Source organism: Bombina bombina, chromosome 11 (assembly GCF_027579735.1).
Source record: "Bombina bombina isolate aBomBom1 chromosome 11, aBomBom1.pri, whole genome shotgun sequence".
NCBI lineage: Eukaryota > Metazoa > Chordata > Amphibia > Anura > Bombinatoridae > Bombina > Bombina bombina.
Window position 1 is genome coordinate 2,969,620 of NC_069509.1, and position 23,295 is coordinate 2,992,914.

The following is a 23,295-nucleotide window of genomic DNA, read 5'->3' on the forward strand; positions in this document are numbered from 1 at the left end:
TGTTTCCCTGCTTCAGCACAAACTGTGTGTCGGCAGCAGTGTGTAGGTGTGTCCCTGCTTCAGCACAAACTGTGTGTCGGCAGCAGTGTGTAGGTGTTTCCCTGCTTCAGCACAAACTGTGTGTCGGCAGCAGTGTGTAGGTGTGTCCCTGCTTCAGCACAAACTGTGTGTCGGCAGCAGTGTGTAGGTGTGTCCCTGCTTCAGCACAAACTGTGTGTCGGCAGCAGTGTGTAGGTGTGTCCCTGCTTCAGCACAAACTGTGTGTCGGCAGCAGTGTGTAGGTGTGTCCCTGCTTCAGCACAAACTGTGTGTCGGCAGCAGTGTGTAGGTGTGTCCCTGCTTCAGCACAAACTGTGTGTCGGCAGCAGTGTGTAGGTGTGTCCCTGCTTCAGCACAAACTGTGTGTCGGCAGCAGTGTGTAGGTGTGTTCCCTGCTTCAGCACAAACTGTGTGTCGGCAGCAGTGTGTAGGTGTGTCCCTGCTTCAGCACAAACTGTGTGTCGGCAGCAGTGTGTAGGTGTGTCCCTGCTTCAGCACAAACTGTGTGTCGGCAGCAGTGTGTAGGTGTTTCCCTGCTTCAGCACAAACTGTGTGTCGGCAGCAGTGTGTAGGTGTGTCCCTGCTTCAGCACAAACTGTGTGTCGGCAGCAGTGTGTCGGTGTTTCCCTGCTTCAGCACAAACTGTGTGTCGGCAGCAGTGTGTAGGTGTTTCCCTGCTTCAGCACAAACTGTGTGTCGGCAGGCAGTGTGTAGGTGTGTCCCTGCTTCAGCACAAACTGTGTGTCGGTGTTTCCCTGCTTCAGCACAAACTGTGTGTCGGCAGCAGTGTGTAGGTGTTTCCCTGCTTCAGCACAAACTGTGTGTCGGCAGCAGTGTGTAGGTGTGTCCCTGCTTCAGCACAAACTGTGTGTCGGCAGCAGTGTGTAGGTGTTTCCCTGCTTCAGCACAAACTGTGTGTCGGCAGCAGTGTGTAGGTGTTTCCCTGCTTCAGCACAAACTGTGTGTCGGCAGCAGTGTGTCGGTGTTTCCCTGCTTCAGCACAAACTGTGTGTCGGCAGCAGTGTGTAGGTGTGTCCCTGCTTCAGCACAAACTGTGTGTCGGCAGCAGTGTGTAGGTGTGTCCCTGCTTCAGCACAAACTGTGTGTCGGCAGCAGTGTGTAGGTGTTTCCCTGCTTCAGCACAAACTGTGTGTCGGCAGCAGTGTGTAGGTGTGTCCCTGCTTCAGCACAAACTGTGTGTCGGCAGCAGTGTGTAGGTGTGTCCCTGCTTCAGCACAAACTGTGTGTCGGCAGCAGTGTGTAGGTGTTTCCCTGCTTCAGCACAAACTGTGTGTCGGCAGCAGTGTGTAGGTGTTTCCCTGCTTCAGCACAAACTGTGTGTCGGCAGCAGTGTGTAGGTGTTTCCCTGCTTCAGCACAAACTGTGTGTCGGCAGCAGTGTGTAGGTGTGTCCCTGCTTCAGCACAAACTGTGTGTCGGCAGGAGTGTGTAGGTGTGTCCCTGCTTCAGCACAAACTGTGTGTCGGTGTTTCCCTGCTTCAGCACAAACTGTGTGTCGGCAGCAGTGTGTAGGTGTGTCCCTGCTTCAGCACAAACTGTGTGTCGGCAGCAGTGTGTAGGTGTGTCCCTGCTTCAGCACAAACTGTGTGTCGGCAGCAGTGTGTAGGTGTGTCCCTGCTTCAGCACAAACTGTGTGTCGGCAGCAGTGTGTAGGTGTGTCCCTGCTTCAGCACAAACTGTGTGTCGGCAGCAGTGTGTAGGTGTGTCCCTGCTTCAGCACAAACTGTGTGTCGGCAGCAGTGTGTAGGTGTGTCCCTGCTTCAGCACAAACTGTGTGTCGGCAGCAGTGTGTAGGTGTGTCCCTGCTTCAGCACAAACTGTGTGTCGGCAGCAGTGTGTAGGTGTGTCCCTGCTTCAGCACAAACTGTGTGTCGGCAGCAGTGTGTAGGTGTGTCCCTGCTTCAGCACAAACTGTGTGTCGGCAGCAGTGTGTAGGTGTGTCCCTGCTTCAGCACAAACTGTGTGTCGGCAGCAGTGTGTAGGTGTGTCCCTGCTTCAGCACAAACTGTGTGTCGGCAGCAGTGTGTAGGTGTGTCCCTGCTTCAGCACAAACTGTGTGTCGGCAGCAGTGTGTAGGTGTGTCCCTGCTTCAGCACAAACTGTGTGTCGGCAGCAGTGTGTAGGTGTTTCCCTGCTTCAGCACAAACTGTGTGTCGGCAGCAGTGTGTAGGTGTGTCCCTGCTTCAGCACAAACTGTGTGTCGGCAGCAGTGTGTAGGTGTGTCCCTGCTTCAGCACAAACTGTGTGTCGGCAGCAGTGTGTAGGTGTGTCCCTGCTTCAGCACAAACTGTGTGTCGGCAGCAGTGTGTAGGTGTGTCCCTGCTTCAGCACAAACTGTGTGTCGGCAGCAGTGTGTAGGTGTGTCCCTGCTTCAGCACAAACTGTGTGTCGGCAGCAGTGTGTAGGTGTGTCCCTGCTTCAGCACAAACTGTGTGTCGGCAGCAGTGTGTAGGTGTGTCCCTGCTTCAGCACAAACTGTGTGTCGGCAGCAGTGTGTAGGTGTTTCCCTGCTTCAGCACAAACTGTGTGTCGGCAGCAGTGTGTAGGTGTTTCCCTGCTTCAGCACAAACTGTGTGTCGGCAGCAGTGTGTAGGTGTGTCCCTGCTTCAGCACAAACTGTGTGTCAGGCAGCAGTGTGTAGGTGTGTCCCTGCTTCAGCACAAACTGTGTGTCGGCAGGAGTGTGTAGGTGTGTCCCTGCTTCAGCACAAACTGTGTGTCGGTGTTTCCCTGCTTCAGCACAAACTGTGTGTCGGCAGCAGTGTGTAGGTGTGTCCCTGCTTCAGCACAAACTGTGTGTCGGCAGGAGTGTGTAGGTGTGTCCCTGCTTCAGCACAAACTGTGTGTCGGTGTTTCCCTGCTTCAGCACAAACTGTGTGTCGGCAGCAGTGTGTAGGTGTTTCCCTGCTTCAGCACAAACTGTGTGTCGGCAGCAGTGTGTAGGTGTGTCCCTGCTTCAGCACAAACTGTGTGTCGGCAGCAGTGTGTAGGTGTTTCCCTGCTTCAGCACAAACTGTGTGTCGGCAGCAGTGTGTAGGTGTTTCCCTGCTTCAGCACAAACTGTGTGTCGGCAGCAGTGTGTAGGTGTTTCCCTGCTTCAGCACAAACTGTGTGTCGGCAGCAGTGTGTAGGTGTTTCCCTGCTTCAGCACAAACTGTGTGTCGGTGTTTCCCTGCTTCAGCACAAACTATGTGTCGGCAGCAGTGTGTAGGTGTGTCCCTGCTTCAGCACACACTGTGTGTCGGTGTTTCCCTGCTTCAGCACAAACTGTGTGTCGGCAGCAGTGTGTAGGTGTGTCCCTGCTTCAGCACAAACTGTGTGTCGGCAGCAGTGTGTAGGTGTTTCCCTGCTTCAGCACAAACTGTGTGTCGGCAGCAGTGTGTCGGTGTTTCCCTGCTTCAGCACAAACTGTGTGTCGGCAGCAGTGTGTCGGTGTTTCCCTGCTTCAGCACAAACTGTGTGTCGGCAGCAGTGTGTAGGTGTTTCCCTGCTTCAGTACAAACTGTGTGTCGGCAGCAGTGTGTAGGTGTGTCCCTGCTTCAGCACAAACTGTGTGTCGGCAGCAGTGTGTAGGTGTGTCCCTGCTTCAGCACAAACTGTGTGTCGGCAGCAGTGTGTAGGTGTGTCCCTGCTTCAGCACAAACTGTGTGTCGGCAGCAGTGTGTAGGTGTTTCCCTGCTTCAGCACAAACTGTGTGTCGGCAGCAGTGTGTAGGTGTTTCCCTGCTTCAGCACAAACTGTGTGTCGGCAGCAGTGTGTAGGTGTGTCCCTGCTTCAGCACAAACTGTGTGTCGGCAGCAGTGTGTAGGTGTGTCCCTGCTTCAGCACAAACTGTGTGTCGGCAGCAGTGTGTAGGTGTGTCCCTGCTGCAGCACAAACTGTGTGTCGGCAGCAGTGTGTAGGTGTGTCCCTGCTTCAGCACAAACTGTGTGTCGGCAGCAGTGTGTAGGTGTTTCCCTGCTTCAGCACAAACTGTGTGTCGGCAGCAGTGTGTAGGTGTGTCCCTGCTTCAGCACAAACTGTGTGTCAGGCAGCAGTGTGTAGGTGTGTCCCTGCTTCAGCACAAACTGTGTGTCGGCAGCAGTGTGTAGGTGTTTCCCTGCTTCAGCACAAACTGTGTGTCGGCAGCAGTGTGTAGGTGTTTCCCTGCTTCAGCACAAACTGTGTGTCGGCAGCAGTGTGTCGGTGTTTCCCTGCTTCAGCACAAACTGTGTGTCGGCAGCAGTGTGTAGGTGTTTCCCTGCTTCAGCACAAACTGTGTGTCGGCAGCAGTGTGTAGGTGTGTCCCTGCTTCAGCACAAACTGTGTGTCGGTGAGTTTCCCTGCTTCAGCACAAACTGTGTGTCGGCAGCAGTGTGTAGGTGTTTCCCTGCTTCAGCACAAACTGTGTGTCGGCAGCAGTGTGTAGGTGTGTCCCTGCTTCAGCACAAACTGTGTGTCGGCAGCAGTGTGTAGGTGTTTCCCTGCTTCAGCACAAACTGTGTGTCGGCAGCAGTGTGTAGGTGTTTCCCTGCTTCAGCACAAACTGTGTGTCGGCAGCAGTGTGTAGGTGTTTCCCTGCTTCAGCACAAACTGTGTGTCGGCAGCAGTGTGTAGGTGTGTCCCTGCTTCAGCACAAACTGTGTGTCGGCAGCAGTGTGTAGGTGTGTCCCTGCTTCAGCACAAACTGTGTGTCGGCAGCAGTGTGTAGGTGTTTCCCTGCTTCAGCACAAACTGTGTGTCGGCAGCAGTGTGTAGGTGTGTCCCTGCTTCAGCACAAACTGTGTGTCGGCAGCAGTGTGTAGGTGTGTCCCTGCTTCAGCACAAACTGTGTGTCGGCAGCAGTGTGTAGGTGTTTCCCTGCTTCAGCACAAACTGTGTGTCGGCAGCAGTGTGTAGGTGTTTCCCTGCTTCAGCACAAACTGTGTGTCGGCAGCAGTGTGTAGGTGTTTCCCTGCTTCAGCACAAACTGTGTGTCGGCAGCAGTGTGTAGGTGTGTCCCTGCTTCAGCACAAACTGTGTGTCGGCAGGAGTGTGTAGGTGTGTCCCTGCTTCAGCACAAACTGTGTGTCGGTGTTTCCCTGCTTCAGCACAAACTGTGTGTCGGCAGCAGTGTGTAGGTGTGTCCCTGCTTCAGCACAAACTGTGTGTCGGCAGGAGTGTGTAGGTGTGTCCCTGCTTCAGCACAAACTGTGTGTCGGTGTTTCCCTGCTTCAGCACAAACTGTGTGTCGGCAGCAGTGTGTAGGTGTGTCCCTGCTTCAGCACAAACTGTGTGTCGGCAGCAGTGTGTAGGTGTGTCCCTGCTTCAGCACAAACTGTGTGTCGGCAGCAGTGTGTAGGTGTGTCCCTGCTTCAGCACAAACTGTGTGTCGGCAGCAGTGTGTAGGTGTGTCCCTGCTTCAGCACAAACTGTGTGTCGGCAGCAGTGTGTAGGTGTGTCCCTGCTTCAGCACAAACTGTGTGTCGGCAGCAGTGTGTAGGTGTGTCCCTGCTTCAGCACAAACTGTGTGTCGGCAGCAGTGTGTAGGTGTGTCCCTGCTTCAGCACAAACTGTGTGTCGGCAGCAGTGTGTAGGTGTGTCCCTGCTGCAGCACAAACTGTGTGTCGGCAGCAGTGTGTAGGTGTGTCCCTGCTGCAGCACAAACTGTGTGTCGGCAGCAGTGTGTAGGTGTGTCCCTGCTTCAGCACAAACTGTGTGTCGGCAGCAGTGTGTAGGTGTTTCCCTGCTTCAGCACAAACTGTGTGTCGGCAGCAGTGTGTAGGTGTGTCCCTGCTTCAGCACAAACTGTGTGTCGGCAGCAGTGTGTAGGTGTTTCCCTGCTTCAGCACAAACTGTGTGTCGGCAGCAGTGTGTAGGTGTGTCCCTGCTGCAGCACAAACTGTGTGTCGGCAGCAGTGTGTAGGTGTGTCCCTGCTGCAGCACAAACTGTGTGTCGGCAGCAGTGTGTAGGTGTGTCCCTGCTTCAGCACAAACTGTGTGTCGGCAGCAGTGTGTAGGTGTGTCCCTGCTTCAGCACAAACTGTGTGTCGGCAGCAGTGTGTAGGTGTTTCCCTGCTTCAGCACAAACTGTGTGTCGGCAGCAGTGTGTCGGTGTTTCCCTGCTTCAGCACAAACTGTGTGTCGGCAGCAGTGTGTAGGTGTTTCCCTGCTTCAGCACAAACTGTGTGTCGGCAGCAGTGTGTAGGTGTGTCCCTGCTTCAGCACAAACTGTGTGTCAGCAGCAGTGTGTAGGTGTGTCCCTGCTTCAGCACAAACTGTGTGTCGGCAGGAGTGTGTAGGTGTGTCCCTGCTTCAGCACAAACTGTGTGTCGGTGTTTCCCTGCTTCAGCACAAACTGTGTGTCGGCAGCAGTGTGTAGGTGTGTCCCTGCTTCAGCACAAACTGTGTGTCGGCAGGAGTGTGTAGGTGTGTCCCTGCTTCAGCACAAACTGTGTGTCGGTGTTTCCCTGCTTCAGCACAAACTGTGTGTCGGCAGCAGTGTGTAGGTGTTTCCCTGCTTCAGCACAAACTGTGTGTCGGCAGCAGTGTGTAGGTGTGTCCCTGCTTCAGCACAAACTGTGTGTCGGCAGCAGTGTGTAGGTGTTTCCCTGCTTCAGCACAAACTGTGTGTCGGCAGCAGTGTGTAGGTGTTTCCCTGCTTCAGCACAAACTGTGTGTCGGCAGCAGTGTGTAGGTGTTTCCCTGCTTCAGCACAAACTGTGTGTCGGCAGCAGTGTGTAGGTGTTTCCCTGCTTCAGCACAAACTGTGTGTCGGTGTTTCCCTGCTTCAGCACAAACTATGTGTCGGCAGCAGTGTGTAGGTGTGTCCCTGCTTCAGCACACACTGTGTGTCGGTGTTTCCCTGCTTCAGCACAAACTGTGTGTCGGCAGCAGTGTGTAGGTGTGTCCCTGCTTCAGCACAAACTGTGTGTCGGCAGCAGTGTGTAGGTGTTTCCCTGCTTCAGCACAAACTGTGTGTCGGCAGCAGTGTGTCGGTGTTTCCCTGCTTCAGCACAAACTGTGTGTCGGCAGCAGTGTGTCGGTGTTTCCCTGCTTCAGCACAAACTGTGTGTCGGCAGCAGTGTGTAGGTGTTTCCCTGCTTCAGTACAAACTGTGTGTCGGCAGCAGTGTGTAGGTGTGTCCCTGCTTCAGCACAAACTGTGTGTCGGCAGCAGTGTGTAGGTGTGTCCCTGCTTCAGCACAAACTGTGTGTCGGCAGCAGTGTGTAGGTGTGTCCCTGCTTCAGCACAAACTGTGTGTCGGCAGCAGTGTGTAGGTGTTTCCCTGCTTCAGCACAAACTGTGTGTCGGCAGCAGTGTGTAGGTGTTTCCCTGCTTCAGCACAAACTGTGTGTCGGCAGCAGTGTGTAGGTGTTTCCCTGCTTCAGCACAAATTTTTTTTTTTGTTTCTGACTTTCCCGCCTGCCTGCTACGCATATCACATGGTTGACACGTGATTGATACCTAGTGGGTCACAGATCATCTTAACCTATTGGCGCAGCTCAGTGGGAACTGAAACTATTCCTATTGGCTCCTGACTGCACGTGTAGTCTCCTTAATTGGCTCCTGACTGCACGTGTAGTCTCCTTAATTGGCTCCTGACTGCACGTGTAGTCTCCTTAATTGGCTCCTGACTGCACGTGTAGTCTCCTTAATTGGCTCCTGACTGCACGTGTAGTCTCCTTAATTGGCTCCTGACTGCACGTGTAGTCTCCTTAATTGGCTCCTGACTGCACGTGTAGTCTCCTTAATTGGCTCCTGACTGCACGTGTAGTCTCCTTAATTGGCTCCTGACTGCACGTGTAGTCTCCTTAATTGGCTCCTGACTGCACGTGTAGTCTCCTTAATTGGCTCCTGACTGCACGTGTAGTCTCCTCAATCGGCTTGTGACTGCACGTGTAGTCTCCTTAATTGGCTCCTGACTGCACGTGTAGTCAGTGAGTGGGACAGCAGTGTGTATGCAGCGCGGGCAGTAGTCAATCGGACGCTCTGAGGGCGGCAGCTTAAACGCTGAGCTGAAGTCAGAGGGTTTTTTTGCAGCTAGCTCCCAGTAGTGCATTGCTGCTCCTGCTCTTGATATATGGATAGGAAGTGGAAGCTTAAAATGCTTGATGATGAAGTGCGAGTGTCTTTATCTAATATTACACCAAATATTCAGAAACTGTGTTCATCCCATCAACCTCATACATCCCATTAAATAGTAAGTAGCTATTGGTGTTATTAATTCTTGCACATACTTACTGTTACTTATACATAAATGATATAATAACTAAATGTATTTACGTGTCCATATCTCTTAAAACAAGTTAGTTTAACCTCCTGTTTGTTTGTACAACTGAATTACTGTGCCGCGATGTCACCAACATGAACAGTTTGGAAAGCTCTGCCCTAGAGCATGTCATTTCTCCCGTTCCACAGCTTGTATAACAGTCCAATTCCTCATCACTGTCCCCTCTGAAAGCCTCAGCGGCCCAGGACCCCTAGAAGTAAGTACAGTTTATCCCAAGACCATCCTGCTGCCCCCACTTAACAATACCTGAGGAGCAAGTCGGCCCCAGTGAGAATATTTGTGATCTCCAAGAATTGGACAATGCAGAGCGAGAGAGAGATGGACCCTTAGTTGATGCTTGACTCCTAGAGAGAATGCAAGAGACAGATGTAGCTACAGAGTACAAAGAAAAGAGACCTTCTAGAGAGTAAAGCAAGGGACAGAAAGAGATGGCCCTACAGCTGTTATACAGCAAGGGTTGGCGTTAGGATAAGAGAACAATAGACAAACAGCCCTGCAGTTATGGTTAGGCCATACAAAGTAAATAGTTGAACCTGCAGCTGGGGTCTGGGCCCTACAAAGAGCACATAGGATACAGATGGAGCTGCAGCTGGGGTCTAAGCTTTACAGAGCGTACGCAGTGGACAGATGGACCAGTAGCTGGTGTTTGGGCTTTGCAAGTCCGACTGGCCACTGCATACGATCTGTAGTTAGGGTTTTGGCCTTACAGAGCATACACAGTGGATAGATGGACTAGTAACTGGGGTTTTGGCCTTACAGAGCATACACAGTGGATAGATGGACTAGTAACTGGGGTTTTGGCCTTACAGAGCATACACAGTGGATAGATGGACTAGTAACTGGGGTTTGGGCCTCACAGAGCATATGCAGTGGACAGTCGGACTTACAGTTAGGGTTTGGGCCTCACAGAGCATATGCAGTGGACAGTCGGACTTACAGTTAGGGTTTGGGCCTCACAGAGCATATGCAGTGGACAGTCGGACTTACAGTTAGGGTTTGGGCCTCACAGAGCATATTCAGTGGACAGTCGGACTTACAGTTAGGGTTTGGGCCTCACAGAGCATATGCAGTGGACAGTCGGACTTACAGTTAGGGTTTGGGCCTCACAGAGCATATGCAGTGGACAGTCGGACTTACAGTTAGGGTTTGGGCCTTACAGAGCGTACGCAGTGGACAGATGGACCAGTAGCTGGTGTTTGGGCTTTGCAAGTCCGACTGGCCACTGCATACGATCTGTAGTTAGGGTTTTGGCCTTACAGAGCATACACAGTGGATAGATGGACTAGTAACTGGGGTTTGGGCCTCACAGAGCATATGCAGTGGACAGTCGGACTTACAGTTAGGGTTTGGGCATCACAGAGCATATGCAGTGGACAGTCTGACTTACAGTTAGGGTTTGGGCCTTACAGAGCGTATGCAGTGGGCATTGGGACCTGCAGATTGGGTTTAAAAAAACAAATGGGACTCTACTTGTTCTAAGTAGTTCGTCCAGGAAAATATAAGGTGCGCCTATTTTATGCTACTTCTTAGAAAAAGTGTTCAACCAATGAGTTAGCAGTAAAAATTATGGGTAAATCCTAAGGTATATGTCTGGCAAATAGTTTTGAACTCTAAATTAAGGAATAGATAAATGATCCTATAATATAGGTTAATTTATCCTATGGATGTAAAGATAATAAGAGGTATGGATAATATCAATGTCAATATAAAAGTAAGAACCAACAGATGTAAATTATAAATATAGAGACATAACATTAAACATAATCACCACAGTCATATGGTGGAGAAATAAACATCCGTTGAAGCAAGTGAATGTCCCAATATTTAGTTGTGTCCAATCCAGAATGATGTCCCAATCGATGGCTGCTCTCTCCAGAGATATTGGAAAAAAGATGACTTTCGTTCTATAAAGAAACAAGAAGAAGAGGCACTCTGGTGCAGATAATCCTTGGATATGTGCTAGAATTCAGAGTAATACTCACAAGGATGTTTGCTCATGCAGTGCAGTAACAGGTGAGCCGAAGCTTCAGAGCCGCTCGGCTGACTCGCTATGGGTAAAACAGCTGTTCACTGGGTAATCACTTTACCAACGATTCCAAAGGATTGGGGAGAAGTACCTTACTTATCCCAGACACAGAACACACACACGGCAAATGTCGAGAGGTTTATACTCACAAGCGGAGTTGCACAAGCAGTGCAATATCAGGCGTGCCGAATCTTAAAGAGCCGTTCGGCTGACTCCCTGGGGTCTGTACAGCTGCTCTTTAATAAACCAGGATTGCTGGAAGTGTAGTAGGGAATAGAGTAGCTATACCGCTGATAGTTAATCCGTACAAGGGATGATTGGGGCAAATATTCTTAAGATATAGAGATAAATATCTCACAGCAAGGTGTAGCCTGATGAAACGGCATGTTAGCCAAGAAACGCGTTGCTAAGCAATTTTTATGTTTTTAATAAAAACTTTTACTTATTCTTAAGATATAGAGATAAATATCTCACAGCAAGGTAGAATAAGTAAAAGTTTTTATTAAAAACATAAAAATTGCTTAGCAACGCGTTTCTTGGCTAACATGCCGTTTCATCAGGCTACACCTTGCTGTGAGATATTTATCTCTATATCTTAAGAATATTTGCCCCAATCATCCCTTGTACGGATTAACTATCAGCGGTATAGCTACTCTATTCCCTACTACACTTCCAGCAATCCTGGTTTATTAAAGAGCAGCTGTACAGACCCCAGGGAGTCAGCCGAACGGCTCTTTAAGATTCGGCACGCCTGATATTGCACTGCTTGTGCAACTCTGCTTGTGAGTATAAACCTCTCGACATTTGCCGTGTGTGTGTTCTGTGTCTGGGATAAGTAAGGTACTTCTCCCCAATCCTTTGGAATCGTTGGTAAAGTGATTACCCAGTGAACAGCTGTTTTACCCATAGCGAGTCAGCCGAGCGGCTCTGAAGCTTCGGCTCACCTGTTACTGCACTGCATGTGCAAACATCCTTGTGAGTAATACTCTGAATTCTAGCACATATCCAAGGATTATCTGCACCAGAGTGCCTCTTCTTCTTGTTTCTTTATAGAACGAAAGATTGGGTTTAAGCCTTACAAAGTGTAAACAGGTGACAGATGGAACTGCAGACTGGGGTTTGGGCCTTACATAGCGTATACAGTGGACAGTTGGACCATCAGATTGGGTTTGGGCCTTACATAGTGTATATATTGGACATATGGACCATCAGATTGGGTTTAGGCCTCACAGAGTGAATATAGTGGACAGATGGAGCATCAGATTGGGTTTAGGCCTCACAGAGTCTATATAGTGGACAGGACAGGTAGACCAGCAGATTGGGCTTTGGCCTTACAGAGTGTATATATTGGACAGATGGACCATTAGATTGGGTTTGGGCCTTACAGAGTGTGAGGCCTAAACCCAATCTGATGGTTCATCTGTCCACTATATTCACTCTGTGAGGCCTAAACCCAATCTGATGGTCCATCTGTCCACTATATACAGAGTGAATATAGTGGACAGATGAACCATCAGATTGGGTTTTGGCCTTAGAGTGTATTTAGTGGATAGATGGACCAGCGGCAAGGGTGTAAGATAAAGCAGTGAGGTATAAACCTGTGATTGGTCGCAACTCTAGCAGGGAGGCACCGGTGGACTCTCCGATAACCCGATATTGTGTCACTGCTTCCCGGGCAGAGTGGCTCACATGCATTCTCTGTAGAGCGCCATCTGAAGAGGCACGGAACCGAGGGCAAAGAGTCATCTGTGAGAGAACAGAAAAAGGAAGTTCAGGAAAGAGACAACAGCTGCTACTGCACTATGAAAAAACATTTACATTTTACAAAAAGAAAGTGAATCTAGCCTGTTACTCCACATGGACAAAAGGGACAATGTACTTAATGATTCTATAATCTATTAGTCATTTTTCCTATCCCTGTACCAGACGACATGTGGAAGCAGTTTTGTTTTCTCTATTGAGAGTACCTGCGTGTGCAGCAGGGATTTCTGGCTAATTACTATTTAATCAGCATTTAGTAACTTGACATTGGTTCTATTTGATACACAAGTGTCTGAGATGTCATGTTAGCTGCACCTTCTCTTTCCTTATATAACCTCTCGTGTTGCTCCACCTCTGTGAGACTCCTCCCCCTGGGGTCCCTCAGGCTTTTCCCAAATCTTTAGCTCATCCGGCCCCTATAGAGACATCCAATCGTGCAAACTTGAAAGGTTCAGACGTGTTTTTTTTACCGACCCTCACAGGGACTGCCGTGGTGGATTTATTGTAAAAAAAGAGGCAGTTCCTGTGAGTGGAGAGATGGCTCCTATATAAAATAAAGGAGCTCGCTGGATAGGGACACTACGCTCCATAGAGCGAAGTTAGCAGTAAGCGCAGTTTAAAAAGAAATCTGTCAGCCAATATAAATCACATTACGCTGCTTTCTGCGTATAGCATCTAACAATTGCCTATATTTTCGTGTTCTTGTGTTTTTTTATTAGGGTATTATGTACAGTATGTTGACTTTTTTTTTTCGAAAAGCTTGCCACATTTTAGTTTGCAATAAAAAAACCCAGATCTGTAGAACAAAAATCGTTACAGAATTACTCTGGAATTAGAGAGAACATTTCATATACGCCCATGTTCAGTCCATTTTAGGATAAAAAAACAATTACGCTTTGTATTTTGTACGAATACCTACAAATTACTAAGTAATTTTTGCACATCCAGTGCACTTAAATTATGATTAACACTGTGCACAGCTAATAAAATGTATTCCTGTATAATTTATATACAAATTATACGTTTATGCTTACCTGATAAATGTATTTATTTCTTGACAATAATTACTATTGGGAATATCACTCCTGGCCAGCAGGAGGCAGCAAAGAGCACCACAGCAAAGCTGTTAAATAGCTCCTCCCTTCCCTCCAACCCCAGTCATTCTACCGAAGCAAGGAGAGAAAGGAAGCAACAAGGTGCAGAGGTGCCAGAGGTTTACAATACGACAAAAACCTGTCTAAATAAACAGGGCGGGCTGTGGACTCCCCCTGTCAAGAAAAATAAATTTATCAGGTAAGCATAAATTATGTTTTCTTTCTAATGACACGATGAGTCCACGGATCATCTAATTACTATTGGGAATCAATACCCAACCTAGAGGACACAGATGATAAGGGAGGGACAAGACAGGGAACCTAAACTGAAGGCACCACTGCTTGAAGAACCATTCTCCCAAAAGAAGCCTCAGCCGAAGCAAAAGTATCAAATTTACAGAATTTGGAAGCTTCATTTTTTAATGCCCAGGAAGAGGAAACAGAGTCACAGCTCATTCTACGAGGGTTATCAGGAGGCTGCTGTCCAGCAGTTTCATAGGCCAAGCAAATTAAACTCTTTAGCCAAGTTTAAAAACACCTCCGGATGAAGTTCCCACTCTCTCCTACTGATATAACACACACACTGTCACTACTGATATAACACACACTGGCACTACTGATATAACACACACACTGTCACTACTGATATAACACACACACTGTCACTACTGATATAACACACTGTCACTACTGATATAACCCACACACTGTCACTACTGATATAACACACACGCTGTCACTACTGATATAACACACACACTGTCACTACTGATATAACACACACACTGTCACTACTGATATAACACACACTGTCACTACTGATATAACACACACTGTCACTACTGATATAACACACACGCTGTCACTACTGATATAACACACACACTGGCACTACTGATATAACACACACTGGCACTACTGATATAACACACACACTGTCACTACTGATATAACACACACGCTGTCACTACTGATATAACACACACACTGTCACTACTGATATAACACACACACTGTCACTACTGATATAACACACACACTGGCACTACTGATATAACACACACACTGGCACTACTGATATAACACACACACTGTCACTACTGATATAACACACACACTGTCACTACTGATATAACACACACACTGTCACTACTGATATAACACACACACTGGCACTACTGATATAACACACACACTGGCACTACTGATATAACACACACACTGTCACTACTGATATAACACACACACTGTCACTACTGATATAACACACACACTGTCACTACTGATATAACACACACACTGTCACTACTGATATAACACACACGCTGTCACTACTGATATAACACACACACTGGCACTACTGATATAACACACACACTGTCACTACTGATATAACACACACACTGTCACTACTGATATAACACAAACTGGCACTACTGATATAACACACACACTGTCACTACTGATATAACACACACGCTGTCACTACTGATATAACACACACGCTGTCACTACTGATATAACACACACGCTGTCACTACTGATATAACACACACACACTGTCACTACTGATATAACACACACTGTCACTACTGATATAACACACACACTGTCACTACTGATATAACACACACACTGTCACTACTGATATAACACACACTGGCACTACTGATATAACACACACACTGGCACTACTGATATAACACACACACTGGCACTACTGATATAACACACACACTGTCACTACTGATATAACACACACACTGTCACTACTGATAACACACACACTGTCACTACTGATATAACACACACACTGTCACTACTGATATAACACACACACTGTCACTACTGATATAACACACACACTGTCACTACTGATATAACACACACGCTGTCACTACTGATATAACACACACACTGTCACTACTGATATAACACACACTGTCACTACTGATATAACACACACTGTCACTACTGATATAACACACACACTGTCACTACTGATATAACACACACACTGTCACTACTGATATAACACACACACTGTCACTACTGATATAACACACTGTCACTACTGATATAACACACACACTGTCACTACTGATATAACACACACTGTCACTACTGATATAACACACACTGTCACTACTGATATAACACACTGTCACTACTGATATAACACACACACTGTCACTACTGATATAACACACTGTCACTACTGATATAACACACACTGTCACTACTGATATAACACACTGTCACTACTGATATAACACACACACTGTCACTACTGATATAACACACACACTGTCACTACTGATATAACACACACACTGTCACTACTGATATAACACACACACTGTCACTACTGATATAACACACACACTGTCACTACTGATATAACACACACACTGTCACTACTGATATAACACACACTGGCACTACTGATATAACACACACTGGCACTACTGATATAACACACACACTGTCACTACTGATATAACACACACACTGTCACTACTGATATAACACACACACTGTCACTACTGATATAACACACACACTGTCACTACTGATATAACACACACACTGTCACTACTGATATAACACACACACTGTCACTACTGATATAACACACACACTGTCACTACTGATATAACACACACACTGTCACTACTGATATAACACACACTGTCACTACTGATATAACACACACACTGTCACTACTGATATAACACACACACTGTCACTACTGATATAACACACACACTGTCACTACTGATATAACACACACACTGTCACTACTGATATAACACACACACTGTCACTACTGATATAACACACACACTGTCACTACTGATATAACACACACTGTCACTACTGATATAACACACACACTGTCACTACTGATATAACACACACACTGTCACTACTGATATAACACACACACTGTCACTACTGATATAACACACACTGGCACTACTGATATAACACACACACTGGCACTACTGATATAACACACACACTGTCACTACTGATATAACACACACACTGGCACTACTGATATAACACACACACTGGCACTACTGATATAACACACACACTGTCACTACTGATATAACACACACACTGTCACTACTGATATAACACACACACTGTCACTACTGATATAACACACACTGTCACTACTGATATAACACACACACTGTCACTACTGATATAACACACACACTGTCACTACTGATATAACACACACACTGTCACTACTGATATAACACACACACTGTCACTACTGATATAACACACACTGGCACTACTGATATAACACACACTGGCACTACTGATATAACACACACGCTGTCACTACTGATATAACACACTGTCACTACTGATATAACACACACTGTCACTACTGATATAACACACGCTGTCATTACTGATATAACACACACACTGGCACTACTGATATAACACACACACTGTCACTACTGATATAACACACACACTGTCACTACTGATATAACACACTGTCACTACTGATATAACACACACACTGTCACTACTGATATAACACACACACTGTCACTACTGATATAACACACACACTGTCACTACTGATATAACACACACACTGTCACTACTGATATAACACACACGCTGTCACTACTGATATAACACACACGCTGTCACTACTGATATAACACACACACTGTCACTACTGATATAACACACACACTGTCACTACTGATATAACACACACGCTGTCACTACTGATATAACACACACACTGTCACTACTGATATAACACACACTGTCACTACTGATATAACACACGCTGTCACTACTGATATAACACACACACTGTCACTACTGATATAACACACACACTGTCACTACTGATTGTTACAGAAGCATTAGTTATTTTGTTGTGAAGAGCTTATTTCCCAGCAGCAATGCCTGAACCAGCAAGCCAGCGCCTAAGAAGGGCTCCAAGAAAACTGTAACAAGTTTCATTTCATAAAGAGTTAACTCTTTTTTTTCAGCTTTTAGAAACTATTGTCTAATCACCTCTGGAGCCAGACTGCTAATTGATAAGATGAACTTGTAAACTTGTTATCTTAAGTACTGTAATCCTATTGTGGCCTGTCAAAGGACAGTGCTCTCTATCTAAATGTGTGATGGGGGATTTTGTGCTTCCCCCCCCTCTCCCCCTGGGAGTGCCCTGTGTGCATGTAACCTTAATAAAAAGCAGGCTGGGCATCCCAGTCCTGAGTTCTTGTTTGACCCTCAATCGCAGCGTTGACTCGTTTTTGTGGGCAGAAGGGTATCCTAGCTGTACTGCAGCTAAGGGAGATTATTCTATATTTGCGAGACTCATATAGAATACTATGGAAAGCAGCTTCTCCCCTCTTTAGCAATAGGGATCCAGGCTACTAAGCGGTCCATCTCTCAGCGAGACTAAGGGTAACCGTAACATTTGGCGGCAGCGGCGGGATTTTCCTGGATTTCCTAGGAGAGGTACAGAACGGATGGAGAGCGCTTACGAAAAATTGAAGCGTACAACCCTAAAGGATTTACTTGAAAGCAGAGGGGGGTACGCCAGCAACCGGCCGAGGAGAGAGCTGATCGCAGAATTGACCGAACTGGATCAGAGCTTCACAATGGCGGAAACACCGACCACGATTAGTGACGAAAAAACCAGGATTGTTCGGGAAAGGCTCTCATTATACGGGCCGAACCCCTCCATGGAATTGGTACAGCAGTTGATGGCGGAGGCGGACGAGGATATACGAGAGACTCGAGCCCACGAACTCAACCTAGCGAACGCACACCGCAATGCTGAAGCCCCGCAGGTAATCATCCCTGTCGAAAATGCTGGGAGGCCCAAGATACCCTATGCGGCATTTCGACCCTTCCTAGAGAGCGAGACAGGGATTGATGAATATTTGGCGGACTTCGAAAGGCAATGTGCCCTGCACCAGATTCCCAACAGAGAGTGGCCCACGATATTGTCTGGGAAACTATCCGGGCGAGCCCTGGAAGCCTTTCGTACTCTGGGTGCTGAGGAAGTGACACAGTATGAGCTAGTTAAGGAGACACTGTTGCGACGGTACGCTGTAACTCCGGACACGTATCGCCGACAGTTTCGGGGCACGGAAAAGAAGCCTAACGATACCCATATGGAATGGGCGCACCGAATGCGGAGAGCGGCAAATCACTGGCTGAGCGGAAGTAAAGCGGTGACTGGGGAGGAAATTTTACAATTGTTTCTCTTAGAACATTTTTATAATGGCATGGAACAGCAAGGGAAGGAATGGCTGCGAGACAGGCGGCCTTCTACCTTAGAAGAAGCAGCCAAATTGGCCGATGAACATTATGACTCCCGTCTTCACGAACCCATGAACTACCGAGCTCCAGCACGGGTCGAACCCAGAGAGGTTTACCGTGCACCCCCTCGTGCTGAATTCCGAGCCCCGGTGCCCACAGGGCCCGTCCGACACTCAGGACCACCCAATAACAGCTCTGAGCGTCCCAGACCGACTTGCCACCGATGCAAGCAACCAGGGCATTTCATGGCTAGCTGCCCCCTTAATACGCACCAGACACCCAGGAATTACAATTACCCCTCTGGGTCCTATCGTCCGGCCCGGGCCCTCTGTGTTAACCAAGAGGCCCCTATGGAGGGATATGTGGGGCCGCTTCACGAGGCAGACCCTGTATATGCTGCCTCAGATAACCGCCAGCACCATCGGCAGAGGGTATGGCTCGAGGGGCGATCTACCGAGGGATTGCGAGACACAGGGGCTACTATCACGCTGGTACAGAGTCATTTGGTGCCAGAGCACAAGCGATCCGGACAGACTGTGGCCGTTAGAGTGGCGGGGGGGGATGTGTACAAAATTCCAACAGCTAAAGTGCATCTTGATTGGGGAGCGGGAAAGGGGGCTGTGAACGTGGGCCTAATGGATAATTTACCTGCCGAAGTACTACTGGGCAACGATTTGGGCCCCATGACTTCTGCCTATGCTCCAGTATGCAACAACGAGGCGGACCCAGTGACTACACGGGCCCAAGCCCGGACGGAGCGAGAGCTCTCACCAGTGCGGGAGACACAGGTAAGACCTACCCCGACCTTGCCTGACAGGTTAGGCCCCATACCCTGGGACACCCCAGATGCCTTCGAGGCAGAGTCTAAGACTGACCCGACCTTACAAAAGTACCGGGAACGAGCAGAGACCGGAGGGGGCGGGGCAGATAACGAAACATTCTTATGGGAAAAAGGGAAACTATACCGCTGGACAGAGAAAAGGGGACAGCGTAGGCGACAGCTGGTAGTGCCCCACAAATACCGTCAAGAAATCCTCAAAATAGGCCACGACATCCCCTTAGCAGGCCACCTAGCCGTTACCCGTACCCTACACCGCATTACTCACACGTTCTTTTGGCCAGGGGTGCACGCTGACGTTAGAACTTACTGTAACACCTGCGATGTGTGTCAACGAGTAGGAAGGCGAGGCGATCACCCTAAAGCCCAGCTAGTAAATATGCCCATTGTAGAGGAACCCTTCAGCCGGGTTGCTATTGACCTAGTGGGACCACTGGCTACCCCTAGTCCCTCCGGTAAGCGATACATTCTTACCGTAGTGGACTACGCTACCAGGTACCCAGAGGCTGTCGCCCTATCCAACATACAAGCGGATACGGTAGCGAAGGCACTAGTACAGGTGTTCTCCCGGGTAGGATTTCCAAAAGAAATCCTATCCGACCGAGGCACCCAATTTACGGCTGAATTGACCCAACAACTCTGGCAGGTTTGCAAAATTAAGTCCCTCCTAAGCTCCCCATACCACCCCCAGACGAACGGGCTGTGTGAGAGGTTCAATGGGACCCTCAAGCAAATGCTCAAGACGTTCACTCAGGAATACCGAGACTGGGAACGCTTCCTGCCGCACCTCCTATTTGCTTATCGGGAGGTGCCCCAGGAAACGACAGGGTTCTCTCCCTTCGAGTTGCTCTACGGAAGAAAGGTACGGGGACCCCTAAACCTGATCCGGGAGCACTGGGAGGGAGAGATGGAGGCTGACGGTGTCCCAATTGTGCCATACGTGCTGGAACTCAGGGACCGAATGGAGCAATTAGCCAAATCCGTGCGGGCTAATCTCCAGTTGGCCCAGAGAAGACAGAAAGTATGGTACGATCGGGGGGCCCGAAAGAGAATCTTCACCATAGGACAAAAGGTGTTAGTACTTAAGCCGGTGAAGACAGACAAATTGCAGGCGTCCTGGCAGGGTCCCTACCAGATCGTAGAGAAAAGGGGAGACACCACTTATGTGATAGCTAGCTGCCACGACAACAATCTTAGAAAGACATTCCATGTAAACATGCTCAAGGAATATTTTGAGCGACCAGAGAACGTGACGGCCGTATGTTGTTCCCCTCAGGAAGACCCCGACAGTTTACCCATTCCAGACCTATTAGAAAAGAGCCTCCCCACAGGTATAGTGGCGCAGGTTCAGATAGGGGACCGACTTAGCCCCACTGAAAGGGAGCAGCTCAACCAACTCCTCCAGTCCAAACACCTCACCTTCTCCCCGAAGCCAGGGTACACTACTTTAACCACCCACCAGGTAGATACTCCGGGACAAGCTCCCTTGCGCCAGGCTCCGTACCGAATCCCCGAAGCAGTTAGGACAGGAATGAAGAAGGAGATCGATGAGATGCTCCAGCTCAGGGTAATTGAGCCCTCCGATAGTCCCTGGGCCTCCCCAGTTGTCTTGGTGCCCAAGAAAGATGGGACCACCCGGTTCTGCGTAGACTATCGGAGGCTCAATGAAAATACCGTGACGGACGCTTACCCTATGCCCAGGGTAGACGAGCTACTCGATCGTATAGCCAGGGGAAATTACCTGACCACTATTGACCTCTGCAAAGGTTACTGGCAGATTCCCCTGGCCCCGGAGGCTATCCCCAAGTCGGCATTCGTCACCCCATTCGGCTTATATCAGTTTAGGGTAATGCCGTTTGGGATGAAGAATGCCCCAGCTACATTCCAGCGCTTGGTGGATAGGCTCCTGGATGGCTTCCAGAGTTTTGCTTGCGCCTACCTGGACGACATAGCGATCCACAGTGAGTCCTGGGAGGACCACTTAGCTCATGTGGGAATGGTTCTGGATCAGATCCGGGCTGCTGGCCTGACTCTGAAGCCAGAAAAATGCCACTTTGGGATGGCCGAGGTACAGTACCTGGGTCACCGGGTGGGGTGTGGAAAGCAGCGACCAGAGCCGGCCAAAATAGAAGCTGTCGCCAATTGGCCCACCCCCATCACTAAGACTCAGGTCCTAGCCTTCCTGGGCACGGCAGGGTACTATAGACGGTTCGTACCAGACTACAGCACACTTGCCAAACCCCTGACTGACTTGACCAAGAAGAACTTACCTCGACAGGTCCTGTGGTCTCCCCACTGTGAAACGGCTTTCCAGGCTCTCAAAAATGCTCTAATTAACGCTCCTGTCTTGGCGGCCCCAGCCCTTAACAAACGTTTTATCGTCCATACAGATGCTTCCATGTTCGGGCTGGGAGCCGTCCTCAGCCAAGTAGGCGAAGATGGAGGGGAGCATCCAGTTGCCTACATCAGCCGGAAGCTCCTGCCCCGCGAAGTCAGCTATGCAGCGGTCGAAAAGGAGTGTTTGGCTTTGGTGTGGGCATTAAAGAAATTGACTCCCTATTTATATGGTCAGGAGTTCACTCTGGTCACCGACCATAACCCGTTGGTGTGGCTGAACCGGGTCTCTGGAGATAATGGCAGGCTATTACGTTGGAGCTTATCGTTGCAAACCTTCAATTTCACCATTACTTACAGACCTGGGAAACAGAATGGCAACGCCGACGGGTTGTCCAGACAAACCGACCTCAGCCCCGCATAACCAGCGGTCTGGACAGCCTTAGTCTGCCCCGAAAAGGGGTCAGACCGTGTCTGCCAGAGTGTTCCACAGAAAGGGAGCAATGTTACAGAAGCATTAGTTATTTTGTTGTGAAGAGCTTATTTCCCAGCAGCAATGCCTGAACCAGCAAGCCAGCGCCTAAGAAGGGCTCCAAGAAAACTGTAACAAGTTTCATTTCATAAAGAGTTAACTCTTTTTTTTCAGCTTTTAGAAACTATTGTCTAATCACCTCTGGAGCCAGACTGCTAATTGATAAGATGAACTTGTAAACTTGTTATCTTAAGTACTGTAATCCTATTGTGGCCTGTCAAAGGACAGTGCTCTCTATCTAAATGTGTGATGGGGGATTTTGTGCTTCCCCCCCTCTCCCCCTGGGAGTGCCCTGTGTGCATGTAACCTTAATAAAAAGCAGGCTGGGCATCCCAGTCCTGAGTTCTTGTTTGACCCTCAATCGCAGCGTTGACTCGTTTTTGTGGGCAGAAGGGTATCCTAGCTGTACTGCAGCTAAGGGAGATTATTCTATATTTGCGAGACTCATATAGAATACTATGGAAAGCAGCTTCTCCCCTCTTTAGCAATAGGGATCCAGGCTACTAAGCGGTCCATCTCTCAGCGAGACTAAGGGTAACCGTAACACTGATATAACACACACTGTCACTACTGATATATCACACACTGTCACTACTGATATAACACACACACTGTCACTACTGATATAACACACACACTGTCACTACTGATATAACACACACACTGTCACTACTGATATAACACACACTGTCACTACTGATATAACACACACGCTGTCACTACTGATATAACACACACACTGTCACTACTGATATAACACACACACTGGCACTACTGATATAACACACACACTGGCACTACTGATATAACACACACACTGTCACTACTGATATAACACACACACTGTCACTACTGATATAACACACACACTGTCACTACTGATATAACACACACACTGTCACTACTGATATAACACACACACTGTCACTACTGATATAACACACACACTGTCACTACTGATATAACACACACACTGTCACTACTGATATAACACACACACTGTCACTACTGATATAACACACACACTGTCACTACTGATATAACACACACACTGTCACTACTGATATTCAAAC

General features: G+C 48.4%; 1 protein-coding gene across 1 annotated transcript in view; it reads right to left on the reverse strand.

The window, feature by feature from the left end:
- RPUSD4 (RNA pseudouridine synthase D4) overlaps positions 1-23,295 on the reverse strand; it is a 99,809-nt gene that overhangs the window by 4,553 nt on the left and 71,961 nt on the right. The window contains exons 5-6 of the mRNA XM_053694826.1: positions 11,934-12,081; positions 8,556-8,653 (exon numbers count right to left, since the gene is read on the reverse strand). Of these exons, the coding sequence (XP_053550801.1) occupies positions 8,556-8,653; positions 11,934-12,081 (246 nt within the window). The remainder of the gene's footprint in view (positions 1-8,555; positions 8,654-11,933; positions 12,082-23,295) is intronic.